Raw genomic sequence first — 17572 nt, forward strand, 5'->3', positions numbered from 1 at the left:
ATCAAACTGTTCAATTTGGAACGAAGAGTGGCCGAAGTTACTGGAAAGCTCATGTCTCCGAGTCTGCAAAAATCACTGGCCAGGAAAGCAAAACTTTTCCAACACCCAATTTTAATATTGTGCTAAAGCCATTGACTCTGAAATACCCCGAGTTAAATATGATCTCCACCGCCTCCCCCGCCTCCGCCGCCGCCCGCCTCTCCCGCCCCCTTCTCTCTTAGGTTAGTGTTTAGGGGACCTGGAGGGGGCTGGAGCTTGGCCCCAACCTCGGAATTGCTGCCAAGGGCTTGTAATACAATCTCTCCCCGTTTGAAGGGTAAATCAGTGTCAACTGCGTTTGCTGTCCACCAGAAAAAGTAAGCATTTGACTTCCGCTCGGTCTGCGTGGACTGATGAAATGTAGGAAATCTGTTTCTGGCAGCGGGGCGGGGGTAAAAATCGTTTTCCCAAACAGCACCGAGAGGAGCCATCAGAGAAGTATGAAGAGCGGACGTGCGGCTGGAGCTGCCGCCGCCGCCGGGCTGCCTGGGTGCGGAGAGCCGCTGCAGCAGCGCGCGCGCAGGGAGGGGGCCGGCCCCGAGACGCCGCGCGAGCCCAGCCCGCAGCCCCGGCGCCGCTGAGCGCCGCCAGCAGCCCAGCTCCGGACGCGGGGTGAGCAGGCGGGCGGGCCTCGCTGCCAGCGCAGCCGCCGCCGCCACCCGCTTGCCGCCGCGGTGCGCGCGCTCTGCAGCCCAGCCCGGGGGACGGCGGGGGCGGTGGGGGCGTCCTGGCAAATAACCTCGGGGACGCGGCTGGGAAGGGTGGCGAGCTGCGGACTGCGGGACGGGCTCTGGCGCTGGGTGGGTGATCACAGCGGTGGGGGACCCTCTGACTCCCCGGAAGCAACCTTGCGTTCCTCATCCCTATTGTGGAGGAGTCCCAGCCACCGCCGCCTAGAGAAGCCCCCGCTGGGGGCGGCTCAGCCAACCAGCGACTGAAGTAGGGACTTATAATTAGCACGATCGTAAATGCACACTTAGGCAGTCGTGCAGAAGGGTCCCTGTCTGCCTGCTCAGCGTTGTCTCTCGTGGAGGAGAGGAGGGCGGAGGGGGGATGGTCTTAGTGGGTTGATCCTGAGTGTTTTACTTGAGTCCAGTGTTTTACTTGCGACACGCGCGATATGGGGTGATGCTGTGTCCCATTGATGAGTTTGACAGAGTTGAGCATTTATTACAGGGATAAAAAAAACGCTAGGTTAGCCTATGAATCAACCTCCTTTGGGGGAGATTTTTGCATCCAAAGAGCAAGGTTTTGGAATCTGGAATTGTTTGGGGAGCCGAGCAGCCAGCTTGGCTTTGGAGGCATTAACTATCCTGGCAAGATTAAATTCTATAAGCTGAATAAACTGCCATTAGCCTAGCCCAGGGACTTCCCTGGGGGCTCAGATGGTAAGGCATGCGCCTGCAATGCGGGAGACCCGGGTTCGATTCCTGGGTTGGGAAGATCCCCTGCGGGAGGGCAGGGCAACACACTCCAGTATTCTTGACTGGAGAATCCTCAGACAGAGGAGCCTGGAGGGCTACAGTCCATGGGGTCGCCAAGAGTACGACGCGACTGAATGACTAACACACACACACACACACATACACGAGTCCGCCGCGACTGTACGACTAAACACACACACACACACACACACACACAGCCTAGCCCAGACAGCCAGATATTTCTACTGTCTTGAATATAGAAAAAACAAAAGCAGAGGTTAACAGATTCTGTTTTCTATCTCATGGTATAATGGGGCTAGGGAGGGGGAGTGGTTGTCCATTTTTCTCCCGTTAAACTTTTTGTAAATCAAAGCCTTTGCTCCCTACCACCCTTTTCATCGTCATCCTCTCAGCCCCTGCATCTTAATCCTCTTACAGTCAAGCGTTTGCAAAACTTTACCATCTCTCTTGTCATCTCTTTCCTCTCCCCAAGATCCCTCTCCAGCAAAGCCAGATCAACTCTGGGAGACCTTTGCCCAGGAAATAAGATCTGCATGTGCACAGGAACACCCATTAGGCCTCCTAGTGTTAAATAAAGGCTCAGACAGGTCGGAGGTGCCAGCCAGGCAGAGGAAGTCTACCTTCCCTCCCCACCTATCCCCTGAGATTCACAGAGGCCAGGCTGAGAACCATCCCATCTGCTCACTGCCTTTCTCTCCCAGCCTCTTAGCAGTGTGGACACTGATTAACTCCAGCTGGAATCTGGTTTGCCCAGCCTGTCTTTGAAATTGATCAATGAGTTCCTTCTCAAGGAATGCTCCCCCCTAACTGTGGAGGAGGAGGAGGTGGTGACTGTGGTGGTCCTCTCCAACATGGGCATCCTGGTTCTCAGTGCCTAAGACAAGGTAAGGGACAGATATCTGAGGCATGGGACAGGCAGCCTTTGCAATGCACATTGCAGGCTTTGCATATGTTCCCTGAGTGGACTCTGAAAACTTGCATTTCTGCTTGTGTGCTGCTAAACTTGGGGTTTAGTTCTTCATTTTAGCCCTAACCACCATACTTTTGTGATGTGGGCTGTACTTTGCTGGGAAATAAATTTACAAGACACATTTTCATCTGGTGCAAAAGGTTGTGTGATTGCCACTGAGTTTCCTAGTATCTTGGTAGGAAATCTTAGTTAAACTTGCAGTTATGGCACAGTGTCAGGTCTTATATTTAATAAGTATGCTATGCATAATTTTAGAAAGGCCAGAGTTACCTTGGCTGAAGCCGAACAATGAGACTCTAACAAATTTGTTTGCAGGGGGAGTTAAAACGGGATCCTATGGTAAGGTTATTTTGGTTTCTTTGTGGTTTTGATATGGTAGTACAGAGATCCTGCTGTTTCCTTTAATTTCTGCTAGACAGCTATCAAGATTTTCCACTCAGTGTTTTCTGACTAGAGAAAAGAACTGGAGAAAGGTAGAAAATATCTCTTGGCAAAAAGAGTAAGATGCTTGTGTAAAGTTTCTATCCTAAATCTTTTCAGAGTCAAGTCAGTTGGGTTTTTACTTATGCTCTACCCTTACATGAGAGTACATATTCAACAGAATGTAGAACTCTGCTAACTCTTAACTACATTATACTTATGGAAAACAGAAATCTTTTTTATTGCAAACAACGCACAGACACACACACACAACATCTTTTTATGAATTAAAGTTCAACTTGGATGAATTTGGATGTAAGTCCTTAAATATCCTAATTGATTAATGACTTTCAGATGGCTTTCTATTCAAATAAAGTCTGAAATTTATCTGGTAGGAGTCCAAGAACGAGCTAAAATGTTTGAAAGAATGGTTTAGTAGAATTTAAAAAAAACAGCAATTTTAAATATCTTTTATGCCAAGAAAATATAAGAAATTAATTCCCACTCTGTCTTAATATTTTGGTCATGATTTGAGAAGGAATTATTATTGCAGGTGTACCATCATTTGGTTCAAGGCAAATCATCATGGGGCTGAATGGTAAGAAAGAGACTCCTGAAAGAGAGTTAGCATTCTTTGAGTGTTAGCATATCCTAGCAGGAGGGCTTGGATAGGATACATTTAATGACTGTGACTAAATAGACTTGTTACTTTGGCCAAAACATCTTAAGCCTACAGTCCCTTTTTAATTACCAGGAATTTGGCTGGTGAGTCTAAGATCCATTTGAGTTTAAAGATTTCATTACATAATTAGAAAAAGTAGTAACAAGTGTCATTTTGCCTTAATGCTTGGCACTTTTCAATTTCAGACAAGTTGCTCACTCCCCTTAGCCAGAGGAAAGGTCCATTTACAAGATCTAAAATTACCTTTCTGGTGGAATTTTGGACATTTATTCTCTGTAAAATTTTACATTCCTGACATTGGTTGAGAATATATAGCTTTGTAGAGCTATTATTGGTCAGCCAAAATGAATCACATAGATGTAAAGAACTCAGAATGATGAAAGAGCCATCTAGAGCCACCCTTGGTTGTTATTTTTTTGAGTCTAACTTGAATGATAGCATTTTCTACGTTGGGAATTTTGAAGGTGTTTGGCTTAAGGTGTATTTATTTATTTTTCATTTTAAAAGAGTGTTTGTTATTGGCCTGTCAAGTTTGTTTTCTTCATGCTTTACTCCTGTAACACACAAAACTGACTAGATAGAAGTGAGGTCAATGCTGTAAATTAGAACAAAGGTGGCCTTTAGTGATAGGACTCTTTACTGTGGGTTCATTAGCACTCTGTTTTAAATGGCCACAATTAGGCATCTGTATGTGTGTGTGTGTTGCGGGGGGCAGGGGGGTGACATCCTGTCATGTTTAAAAGATATGGCATTCGCCTATCTTAATGGCTTATAAGTCTTTGATGCTAAAATGAAGTGTAATATGTTACCAAAATTTGCTGTCAAAAACACATGTAAATTACCCATCTTGGAGCTCAACATTTCATTCATTATCTCGGGGTCTTCATACCTCTCAATATTAAGAAAAGTTGGGATTTTCAATTATTTATGGTTTTATTTCACCAATACTTTATCTTTTTTTTTTTTTGGCTGTAGCATTCCTCTTGCAAAATCTTAGTTCCCTGACCAGGGATTGAACCTGCATCCTCAGTAGTGAAAATGCAGAGTGCTAACCACTGGGACTGCCAGGAATTCCTCATCAATACTTTATCAGTTTTCATTTCTCCCACTTACCCTTTGTCTTTTCTTAGTGATTTAGAGTTCTACAAAGTATCCCTATTTTGTTACAAAATTTCTTTTCTTTTTAAAATGTCAATGGAAGCTTTATTTCGGCATCTTTCCTATGGTGATGATTTCAATTTAGCAAGTATTTGTTGAATATAAAATATATGCCAAATACTGACAAAAATACTTCATATTCACAAGTATATGTGAGGTTTTAGCCTCCATTATACATACCGGAGAACTCAAGTACAAAGAGAAAAAGTCACAGGGCTAGAATAGAACAACCACTAAATAGCACGGTGGCACAGCTAGTATTTGACCTAGAACTTCTGATTCCAGCTCTAATATTCTATTAATAAGGCTTCTTAACAGAATTAAATATCAGACAGTAGGGGTATGTTTATCACTTTGTTCTTATTTTTCTTTCTTTCCAATTTATTTTCCATGCAACATTGTGATTTTTTAAATAATATCAACAAAGCTAGAGATAGATCAGAAACCATCTTGATTATAATCAAAGAACACCTCTAGGTGACAAAAAGTTCTAGGTGACTTTTCTTCAGAGTCAAAACTGATGTCTTCAGCTGGGATTCTGAAACAACAGACTAACCCGAGTCTTTAAACATGTGATATTTTACTTACGGAGTCATTAATTTTTTCTTCTTCCCCCTGGGCTAGTTCAAGTCTCATCATATTCATAATGGTTATTCCAGAATCACTTCTATGGAAAGAAAGAAAAAAAAATACACACACACACATTCTTTGAAGAATTTTGTATTAAATTTCTGCATGTTTTTCCCTTTAAGTTTTATTTTTCTGAATTCCAAATCCTGAGGGTTGATTTATCCATTTTTTTGATAGACCCATAAAGTTTGGAGAAGACTTAGAAAAAGCTTTTGAATCCTTACTCCTTTTTTTCAAAGCATAGATTTTGCTCTGTATTACCAAAGTTACTTATCAAGTTTTAAAATATTTAGATTACAGAAATTTTAATAGTAACATCTTCCAGTATTTAGATATGTTCTAGAAGAAAGTTTTTTCTTTCTTCAAAACCTATTTTTTTTTTCAAGTCAGTGTATCATTCATCATTTCATTTCCTATCTTTAAAAGCTACCCCTTGGCATCTCTAGTGGTTTTCACATACTTTTAAATATATTCAAAAGATCAGAAATGACCTTTTCCTTGTAATCTGTTCTTTGTGAGCTAATTCAGCTCATTCAGATGGATTAAACATTTGTTGAAAATTATAAAACATTTCTAATCCTGTAGTGATCTTTTTATCTGGATAATTTAAATTTATTTGACCTTTGCTCACCCCAATTTAATCCTTTCATTTGGAAACTGCTTCACCATGGGTAATTATTTCACAGTCCAAATTTTGGTCCTGCTATTTGGGTCCATGCCCATCTTTCCTATTCATATCTCAGCCTTATTTAAATCCAAGACCACCATGTAGTGACTCTCAGCTAAACCATAGAGTCAAGCCAAGTTTGATGGTGTTTTAAAACGTGAAAAAAGGATCAGAAGAATTTGGATGAAAATCCTAAGTTTTTTTCAAAAGGGACTTAAACAAGAAGAGTTCCTTAAACAAGAGTCCCTATCTATGAGTGACTTTAGATGTCTACATATTTGGCATAAGTTTAATCGTTTAACTTCTATCAGATGCCAATTACCCACTAAACTTTTCTCCACCTTTATCACCTGGGAAAATATAATCCTGTTTTTTTTTAATTTTTTTATACAATTTTGATTATACACAAACATTATAACAAACATTGCTGAATTATTGTTTTGACTTAATAATCATCTGTAAATATTAGAAGATAGTTTGAATTACATTTCTGGCAAAATACAGGACAGACTACATGAGAAATAAATGTGCCACTGTCAAGGAAAATAAAAACTTCCCTGTTTAGAAGTATTGAGGGGACAGATTGTGTCCCTCTGGCTCATTGAAACTGTTACATGCCATTAGGCTTACTGTAAACTATCCCTTGATGAATTCTCTGCTGGACAATGAGCTTAAGAATTTGAGGTGTCTTCTTGCTTTTACAAAGCAGAATAGGACTCTGATGCTTCAATGGAAGTTGCAGAGCCCATAATAGGATGTAGGTAAAGTTACTGAACTCCCACTTCTCACTTTCAGGAAAGTAGTGGGAGAGATTGTGTCTTGAGAAGAAAGGCATTTTAGAGGTAACCCTTTTAAGATTTCAATTAGTTATTTAAATGTATGAATCATGTGCTTAAATGTATTATTAAAGTGTTTGTTTCTGAGGCTAGCTTAGCTTGTAGGAATCTTAAACACCTACTGGGAGGTGTTTTGTTTTCCTGGGATTGGACCTATTTTTTGGAGAACTAGGGCAAAAATATTTTAGGCTTCTGGTTTAATCACAGGATTTGCAGAAAACTTTTAGGACTTTATATGAATAATGCCATGATAAACTGCAAAAGAAAATAGACAATTGCAATATCCTGGCACCTGTAATGACAATTTAATAGAATAGGGCAAGGTGTGTTAGAATATTGCACATTTTCACTAGTTACCACTTTAGAGATTTATAGAAGATATTTTCAAAGAAAATTTGCAGTAATTCTTTTTTTGCAAAAAAAAAATATTCAAAGTATAGTTTGTTTGGAAATGAAATTGTGCTTTAAAATTATATATTGATGACACTTTTTAGGTATTTACTCGTGCTCCCAGGAGCCTTTTCTAAGGCTGTCTTTAAAAGACAAAAATTAACCTAGTCTGAGAAATGTTTGAGATTAATTGGAAAAGAATACCATGTGAAGTTTCAAATTTTAAAACCAACAAGGCTTTATACAACTTATACCAGTAAACTTAAAGTACCATTAGTAATAAATATAGCTGAAAACCCCATTATAGCATATAAACCTTATTTCTTGCCAGTTGCAAACATTTTCCTTTTATTCAGTCATAATTCATTTGGTTATTTTATAGGCACTATTTGCATATAGAATGGAGTTCAACACATAGTTAAACTTACGAGTTTATTACTTTACTGCCCCATTATTATATCTGTAGTCTTAGGTCATATAAATAATGCAAAAAATGAATGTAGTGTTACATTCAAGGCCAACTATATATTCATACTTTTTTTCCCCTGCAACCCACTTTGAGGCCTGTGTTACTCATAGGTGAGTGAATTTATTTCTTGTTGTGTAGATATATGTAATTACTTTTATGCTAAAGATGATTATAAATAAACCCTGGTGTGCAAAACTTATGAAGTGGGAAGGTACAAAGTAAGACAAAAGAAAACCTGTGATAATATTTATTAGAATTAAGGTGTAATTCCTGAATTATAATATGGGTACTTGATGACACTATTATAAAATGTGTCATTCTGAAAACAGTAATGGCCTTAGAGTGTGAAGACCCAAGTTCAAACCTGACTCTGCCATGATCTAACCATATGATTTTGGTTGAGTCACCATTCCTCTTTGGGTTTTGTTTCCATTAACTGTATATGCATACTTAAAGCAGATTCATGATTTTGCAGCAGAAACTAACACAACATAGTAAAGCAATTATTCTTCAATTAAAATTTTTTTTAAAAGTGCAAGCTCCCCTGTGTCCCACCCAACTCTTTTAAAGTGTAAGTACATGATTGCTTGGGCATTTGTAAAGAACCAAATACTATGCTTAATCTCATAGGTAATAGTTTGAAGAATAGTGATCATATGTTGATAAGACATTTTCTAAATACTGTCATTGCTAGTATTCAGTCCTAAAATTCTGTGGAAATTTATGGCTTCAAAAATTAACCCAAACAATGGAGGTTTACAATTTGGATACCAAAATTTTAATGTAATTTCTTGCTTTCAAAACTGACTTTGGTTTCCAGATATGATGTTTTACACAAGCATAGAGCTTACTATTTGACCTTTTTCTATTTGACCTTTGATTGCTGCTGTTTCTGACCAAGTAGTTTGTCAAAACTGACAAGGGCCAGTACTAATAGAGCAAATGGTATTTCCTGGGGGGTTAATAATTAATAACCTGACTCGTCATCCAAACGTCTGCAGGTCCTGTTCCTTACTCTGCCATTTTTAGCAAGGTTTTAACACGAGAAGACTGTATAAAAAGCAATTGCTCTTTTGTTTCCAAAACAGGTATTACAAGTGGATAAATAATGTGCACTGCTCTGAGCCCAAAGGTACGCAGTGGACCTGGCCTTTCTGATATGCATCAGTATAGCCAGTGGCTGGCCAGCAGACATGAAGCTAATTTGCTGCCGATGAAAGAAGATCTGGCCTTGTGGTTAACCAATCTGTTAGGTAAGGTTATAAGACCTCGTTTTGTCAGCAAAGATAACAAGTTCATTCCCCCTGCTCCTGTAATATCCTTCTCCTAAGCATGTGACAGCACCTTAGAAAGAAAAACTTTCATCAGTTTCTTTTTGCATCTGGGATATCTGAAGCACATGGAAAATTTAAATGAATTTCCCAGTGTCTCTTACATGGACTGTGCTTAGTTATTCCAATATAATGCATTGAAATGTGGAACTATGTGGTCAGATTGTTTATTTTATTGACACGCTTGCTGATCTAATTTTACTTTTCTTTCATGCAACTGGCCAGTTTGGCCTATTCTTTCGACACTGTACACGAGCCACAGTCTATGAAATCTGGCTTCTAAAACTTGGTTTCTTTGCTCTCGTTTTATAATACATTCTTCTGTTGTTTAGTCGCTAAGTCTTGTCCAACTCTCTAAAACTGCTGAAAACCCAGACTCTGGAACAATGACTCCTCTCCTTTGTCCAAATGAGCTGACTGAAGTCATCCAACCTTGAACTGAAATTTTTCTTTTCATTGCACTTTTATTTTTAAATACTTTTCCAAAAGGACTGTCTTTGAGAAAAATACTGCCTCCTGCTAAGTCTGCCTCTTTTTTTTTTGTTTGTTTTGTTTCTACTGTGCTGGCATAGTCATAGAATACAATTTCAACCATGTGCAAAGTAGAATCATACAGTTAAAGGACCATCATATAAAACAATACTATTTCACTAGTAATTTTTCACAGAGGACAAAATTGATTTAAGCCCTGAGAAAAGGATCCTTATAGAGTTCATAAAATATAAGATTTGAATATTGAATATACATAGGGTTTGCATGGTGCTTTATCATTTACAGAAAGGATTTCACCAACATGATCTTATTATTGAAAGGATTCCTTCAAGGTAAGTGTTGTTATTCTCACTTTCGAGCCACTGAAATGAAAGAGTTTAAGAGAAGAGCACCCTGCAGATCTGAAATTTTAACAAGGTTTGTCGAGGTTTGAGCACACTTTAGCAAGTTTTTTGTTTTTGCTCACCATGGCTCTGGATTTTTATGTTGCTTTTCATTTTTTAAGCCTTTATCCTAGAGTTGGATATTTCCTTTTTCCTCATGTTTTCAACGGTTTTATGTCATCTAACCAGAGCTACCACATATAGAAATGCAGGTGGTATCTTTTGTGAGAAAGCCTAATTAAGGGGTGAGAGGAGAAATGTAGAAGGCATCCTTAACATCCATCACGCCCCAGAAATATCCTTCACTGTGCTATGGAGCTGTATCCACCAGAAGAAAGGGCCATCTTTCACTTATTCAAGGGGAAAGCATTTATCTCCATTATAGAGAGGATCTCAATTTAACTTAAACAGATAGGTTTCCTCCCTCTTTTGTGTGTTCACTGATTATTGTTATATTAGCATTTTATTGACTTCAAGCTGTTTTCAGATATGGACTCTCACAAGCATGGCGGTATATAAAGTAAGGCACAGACTTGGCATAAACTGCCTGTGTTTGAACCCCAGATCTGTCAATTACTAGCAGTACAATCTTGGGCAAGTTATTTAATCTCTGTGCTTCAGTTTCCTCATTTATGAAGTGGTAATGAGAGTAGGGTTGAAGTGAGATTAAATAATTAAAATATGTACACTGCTTAGAATAGTGCCTGACATAAACTCTGTGTGTGGTGGTGTTGTTCCATTGATTCAGTCTGGTGATACAATTAATTTGATTTGGTGAGTAAGTTCATTCATTTATTCAACAGATACTTGAGTATGCATCAGCATAATGTATTACTTGAATAAAATGGACTCTGGAATCAGAATTCTTGAATTCAAATCTCATTTCCATCACTTACTAGCTTTGTGATACCACATAAGTATCTGAAAGTGCTTGGGTTTTGTCATCTGTTAAATAAGTGTAATACTAGTACCAACCTCAGGAGGATTGTTGTAGAGTCAACTGAGATCATCGGTTTTAGAGCAAGGTCTGGCATATAGTAATCAGCTAACCATGGTAAATATTAGCTTTTGTGTTTATTGTATTGCAGCACAGTCTTCTGAGTAGTAGATGGTAGAGTGGTGATTAGGAATAGGCAGATTGCCTGTTCTTAAAGAGCTTGGAGTAGACTGAATATGAAATTAATATTAAATAAGTGACAATGAGTATTTAATTGGATTTGCTATAAACTGTATAAGATATAGGTTGTAATAAGAGTATAAAAACAAGGAGGTGGGAGTGAGGCAAATAAACAAATAAGGGCTTGGGGAAATCCTTTTTAAGGGGCTGGCCTGTTGGCTCAAACAGTAAAGAATCTGCCTGCAATGCCAGAGACCTGAGTTCGATCCCTGGGTTGGGAAGATCCCCTGGAGAAGGGAATGGCTACCCACTCCTGTGTTCTTGCCCGGAGAATCCCCATGGACTGAGGAGCCTGGCAGTCTACAGTCCAGGGAGTTGCAAAGAGTCAGACACGACTGAGTGACTTTTACTTCACATATTGGAAACTGAGATCTAAAGAATAATTAATAGCTAAGTGGAAATCATGGGAAAGAGCCTGGATAGAGAGAATGGTATGTGTGGGATAGGAAGGAGTTTGGTGCGTTGGTAGAACAGAATGAAAGCTTGGGTCAATGCATAGATTAAAGGAGAGGGGCCGGGAGATATATGAGATTTGTTGGAGCAAGAGCATATACTGCTTTGAAGACCAGGTTGAGGAGCATATAATTTATTGCATGATCAATGAGGAGTCCCTGAAATGTTCTAGGCAGGGAGAAATCATGATTAATTAGAGTATAGCCTGATTACACAGGTATGTTTCAGAGTCCCATGATTTTTCATCAGAAGCATTTTATTTGGTGAATGTGATCATTTACAAAGTAGCTTGATCAGTGTGAGCAGCCCAAGACAGCCTCAAAGAATAGAGAGTCAGTGTACGTGTAATGGAAATATCCTTGGACTAAAAGTCAGGAGACCTGGCTTCTAACTGGGAGTCAGGAGACCTGGCTTCTGGTTCTGGCTCTGGCACTTGGTAGGAAACTTGCCCAAAGTCACTCAGCTATCTTTTCTGGGCTCAGTGTCCCCAACCATAAAATGAAGGGATTGGAGTAGACGATCTCTAATGTCCATTCCAGTTCCAAAAGTCTAAGTTTCCAAGAAATCCATCTCTTAAGACCCAGTTTAAAATCATCAATAGGCATAAACAAGGAGAAACCAATTTACATAAATGAATAATCATTCTTTTAAAGAATAAGAAGGCTAATGTGTTCAATATTAGTTGTTGGTAACACAAATGCAACCAATAGCTTCTGAAATTTTCTCAGAAAAAAAAAATCTTAAAAGAATCTCAAAGTACCACCTTCTGTTAACTTGAATTTATAAAAGTAGAAAATAATAGATTTTAAGTAAATATCCTCATGGTAACTTGGAAAGTAGTCCAATAGCTTGAGATTATTTAAAACGATAAAGCAGTCAGAGGTAATAAAATACATTATATTCTAGAATGGTGATAATAAGGAAGGGAGAAAAATATATGGCTATGATACAAGATATTTTTATTACACATAATAGATACAATTAACATTCATATATTTTAGAAAGGAGCCATTAAAGCAAATTTTAAGATTATTTTTACTAGTTATTTTGTCTCCTCAGAAATATTTGCAAATTTTTTTATACAACCTTCTTTCAATTTTTAATTTTTATCTTCTTGAAGGTTAGGGATAGTTGGTTGAAGCGTAGAGACAGAAAGTTGAAAGTAGTTTCAAAATTCATCTGATCTCCCAATAAAGCATTTGAATTTTTTGATGAGGTAGAAATTCACATACTAAATTAAAGCTTTTAACAAGATTTTACCATTGTAGTTTGGACCTCACTTGTGGAAAGATTTCTTATTTCTTTTTAGTAATACTTGACTAAACTATAACTTTTTTTCTTCTATGTATTTCAATAAATATTAATGATATTCTGAATTCATATTTTTTGTTCCTACATATCAAGTGTCCATTAAAAGATGGAGTTTCTTAAAGAACACTCATTTTGCATTCAGATTTTTGGGTGGATAAAAATTATTTGATAGAGAAGAAAGTTGTTTCACTGATTCATAGACCAATATTAAAATTTATGCCATAAAGTAACAATAGCAAATTTGCAGTAGCTAATTTTTAGACTAAAATTGGGACTTCCATGGTGGTGTAGTGGTAAAAGAATCTGCCTGTCAATGCAGGAGACACAGGTTTGATCCCTGGGTTGGGAAGATCCCCTGGAGCAGGAAATGGCAACCCACTCTAGTATTCTTGCCTGGAAAATTTCATGAACAGAGGAGCCTAGTGGACTACAGTCCATGGGGTGACAAAGAGTCAGACACAACTAAGCACGCACATATGGCAATGTCAGACTAAAAATTTTATGTTATGATATAAACCTGTCTTCTGATAAATCGTGAAGGTGAATAAATTGTCATAATAGTTAGGATTTGTTTACGGGGTAGCATACCAGTCTGACTCATGAGAAAATCACCAGGTGATATTTACTGACTACTCCTATATCTTTGTGGTCCAAGTATGGTTTCTAATAGCTGGCACTGTAGAGTTTTGTGACCAATATTTAGAAATGACAGCAAAAGAAACCTGAAGCAAAAGAATCTTGCCTCTTAAACATTTATCTGGCTGTTATCCCTTGCTGTATATTAAATATACACATTTGATTTTTATTTTAGTCTCTCTGTTTTTGTTATTTTTGTTCATGATTTGTTAATTAACTGTGTCCTTCAGATATATTTGAATATCAAATGATTATACAAATAAACCTTGGGGAAAGACTTGTCACTTTGAGTAAGCAGTATGCTATTAAATTAATAGTCCCAGATTATAGCAACTACTTATTTAAATAGATGAGATACATTCTATGTATTTCATGATTTTGGGGCTTAGGCTTCCCTAGTGACTAGGTGGTAAAGAATCTGCCTGCAATGCAGGAGACGCAGGAGGCACGTGTTTGACCACTGGGTGGGGAAGATACCCTTGAGGAGGGCATAGCGACCCACTCCAGTATTGCTGCCAGAAAATCCCATTGACAGAGGAGCCTGGCGGGCTGTGAGTAGGACATAACTGAAGTGACTGAGCATGAACGCACACATCATTGTTGATGGTCTACTGAAGACTGTTGTTGACTTAACTTTGAAATAAATATACTAACATGCTGCTGCTGCTGCTGCTAAGTTGCTTCAGTCGTGTCTGACTCTGTGCAACCCCATAGATAGCAGCCCACCAGGCCCTGCTGTCCCTGAGATTCTCCAGGCAAGAACACTGGAGTGGGTTGCCATTTCCTTCTCCAGTGCATGAAAGTGAAAATGAAGTAGCTCAGTCGTGTCTGACTCTTCACGACCCCATGGACTGCAGCCCACCAGGCTCATCCATCTATGGGATTTTCCAGGCAAGAGTACTGGAGTGGGTTGCCATTGCATTCTCCATATACTAACACAAAAGTTCTCAAGTTTTATTTTATTTGTATTTCTTTAATCATTTGGAAATGATGGTCTACCTTTATCTTCAATTATTTGTTTAATAACACCACATGAATCACATGGGAGTATACTTTTGAGAAAAGATTGTAGGTGTTAAACATCACAGAAATTGATATTGTTCTTAAGGATTTAAAATTGTTAGAATATAGACGTATATGTTTGGATATGTGTAGGGACTTTGAGTAAATCAAAAGATATATTACAAGTCAAGCTAAGCTAAATTGATTTTACTTATAATTATAAATGCATTATGACAGTTGATGTATAGTGATTTCCCCTTTCTTAGACTTTCCTACAAGCACATAAAAGAAAATTCAGTTATTATATGCTTCCTGTGATCAATATATTGGGTTGGCCAACAAGTTTGTTTGTGTTTTACTATACCATCTTATAGAAAAACCTGAATGAACTTTTTGGCCAACCTATTTTAATATTTTTATTTTTTCCAGTTATTTCTGAAAATCCCACTTGTAGCATTAAAATGTTAAGCACCTATTTAGTGGAGTTGCTGCTGTCTAACAAGGTAGGAACAGCTCTCTTTTCTTTTTTCGTAAAACCATTTTACTAAGGACTTATCCTGCAGAGAGCTCATATTCTTGATGTAGTAAATAAAAATTCCTTAGGAAAGGTTGTGTCTTATGCTAGTTCAGAAGTTTAAAGAATCAAGTTTATGTTCACAAGTTGACACCTTTCAGAGCAGTTACTCCGTAATTCTTTTCACCCAACTTTTCCAGTGGAAGCGACTCTGTCTTTTCTTGATACAAATGAGGGGTAGACTCTGAATCTGTGTGGAGCAGGTGCTGATCTAGGGTTTCTGGGTATAATCAATCATTTCCTAACTTACAACCTTTACATTTCAGTCTCAAGATCCTAATTTGCATTGATAGCAGACAAGTTGCTTTGAGTTCTCTAATTGGATAAGTAGACCATGATTGAGAGGTGCAGTGGACATTGGAGTCGAATTGGATCATATCTGGATCACCCTTAAGATAAAATATACCAGTTTCCTTATGCAATGAATCAGGCTACATATCAGGGCATGCATGTGTTTGTGTTAAGTTGCTTCAGTCATGTCCGACTCTTTGTGACCCTGTGAACTGTAGCCTATCAGGCTTCTCTGTCCATAGGATTCTCTAGTCAAGAATACTGCAGGGATGCTATTTCCTACTCCAGGGGATCTACCCAACCCGGGATGGAACCTGCATCTCTCAAGTCCCCCTGCACCGGTCAGTGGGTTCTTTACCACCAGCACCACATACAAAGCCCTTCCATATCAGAGCATGCCTAAATGGTATTCTCCATCGTTCACCAATCTGAAAGGTGGACTGCTGTTCATTTCTCGGTACCACTATCTTCAACCCCACTCTGTTTTTTTTTTTTTTTTCTGAGGGAGTTTCTAGAGAGAAAGATTCTGTGAAGTTTTCTACAAAGAAAAGGACAACTGCATTATAGAGAATGCACTATTATAGGAAATAGTCACTTGTATATTTTGCAAATATTTATTTAACTAACCAATCATGGTGGTTAAGAACATAGACTCTATAACTAGACTTCTTGGGTTAAAGAGCCAGATTCGCTGTGTGAGCTTAAGTAAGTTATTTAATCTAAATACATCAATTTTATCATCCGTAAAATGGATACAATATAAACACTCTGCAGTTTTGTAAGATTAAAAACATGAATTCATGTAAAGTGTTTGACATATAGTGAGAACTCAAATGTCAAATATCATTATTATATGCTGTCATATTTTAGGAAGCTGCTAACTTACTGGGAGGAAAACATTCTTTCCTAGCAAAATAAAAGATAAAAGTGATAATCTTTATGGAAATGATGGCTAGCACACATTTCTGGGAGAAATACACTTGTATGTACAAGTATGTGTGCTGATTTTAGTTACCTGACAAAATATTTCAGGTAGATGATTATTTCATATCATTGTGCCCTCATATTTTAAGAGGAAGTGACTGATCACAATATTTAACCAACCTCCCTGATCTCTGTTTACTGGCACTGGTCATGACTGAACTGATGGTGTGAAGATCAAAGTCCAGAATTATGAACCCAGAAAGTAAAGATATTTCTTCTAGACTTGGCTATTTTGGGTTAACCTTCAAGCCAATAATAAAGACAACCCAGTGTGGGCTGGTACTCCACCATGATTTAATTGTGTCTATTCATTACCCCTTCTTTCCCTAATTATACAGAAAAAAAAAAAAGGAAAGATAGGGTTGGGGAAGAGTAAGTCTATGATACTAGAATCCTACTGTTTCTAGCATGTACCATCTAATGTCTCAAGGCAGCTATACAATTTATATTAAAGATCTGGTTCTGCCTAACAGAGATTTAACTTTGTATAGCTTTCACTTGAGAAATTGTAATTAGTAATTCATAGTCTATTCTGTTGGATTTGTTGTGATTAAATTCGTCCAACTTTATAATCTGTTTTTAATATATTTTTGGTAATATTAATGCAGAAAGTATAATAATATATCATCCCATATAAGGATTATAGTTGATTCCTTAACATTATACACTATATTTAAAACATATATTTTATGATTCTTAATTGTTGGATGGAAAATATGTTATATGTGAAGGTTTAAAAAAATTCTCTGCTTGCATTTTTCCTTCATTTGAGTCATACATTTCAGCTATAAAGTATGTAATAGTGTCTGGTTTAGCCAAAAGAAAAAGTCCCACCTTTTGGAGCTATAAAATATACAGAATTGAAACCTGGCACCTAATATATTTTTCATTAGGTACAGATGTTCAATGTAAAATTCCTCAAATATTCATGAAAAGCAGGATAACAAAAATTTTTTCAGGTATAATTCAGAAAAAGTAAAAGTCATACCTTTTGGTAAATTGCTAATGACTTTTTAATGAATATAATTTTTCTTTTTATGACTTAGAAGTTCTTTTAAATTTACTGTACCCTTGTCACTTAACATTATAATAGAATCTTTCAGTTTAGGTAAAGTTTACCTTATTTACCTTGACATATTAAAAAAACAAAATTTATTTTTTATGCTTGTTTGTAAAATAACTTTCTTATTATTGTTAGAAAATGCAGTCCAATATGGTGAATATATAATAAA

At 37.6% G+C, this 17572-nt stretch overlaps 1 protein-coding gene across 3 annotated transcripts in view; it reads left to right on the forward strand.

Annotated features, from left to right (window-relative positions):
- Nucleotides 1-238: 238 nt before the first annotated feature.
- Nucleotides 239-17572, forward strand: part of GAS2 (growth arrest specific 2) — a 138105-nt gene continuing 120771 nt past the window's right edge. For 2 of the 3 annotated variants that reach the window (XM_055416046.2, XM_088832078.1), the window contains exons 1-2: nt 239-356; nt 8795-8959. In XM_055416046.2, coding sequence (XP_055272021.1) covers nt 8815-8959 — 145 coding nt within the window. In that variant the 5' untranslated portion in view covers nt 239-356; nt 8795-8814. Of the gene's footprint in view, nt 357-486; nt 652-8794; nt 8960-17572 lie in introns of those variants that run through there. The other variant, XM_055416047.2, reaches the window with a different exon arrangement.

This window comes from Moschus berezovskii, chromosome 25 (genome assembly GCF_049115385.1).
Source record: "Moschus berezovskii isolate FMDL1 chromosome 25, NW_MosBer_1.0, whole genome shotgun sequence".
Lineage (NCBI taxonomy): Eukaryota > Metazoa > Chordata > Mammalia > Artiodactyla > Moschidae > Moschus > Moschus berezovskii.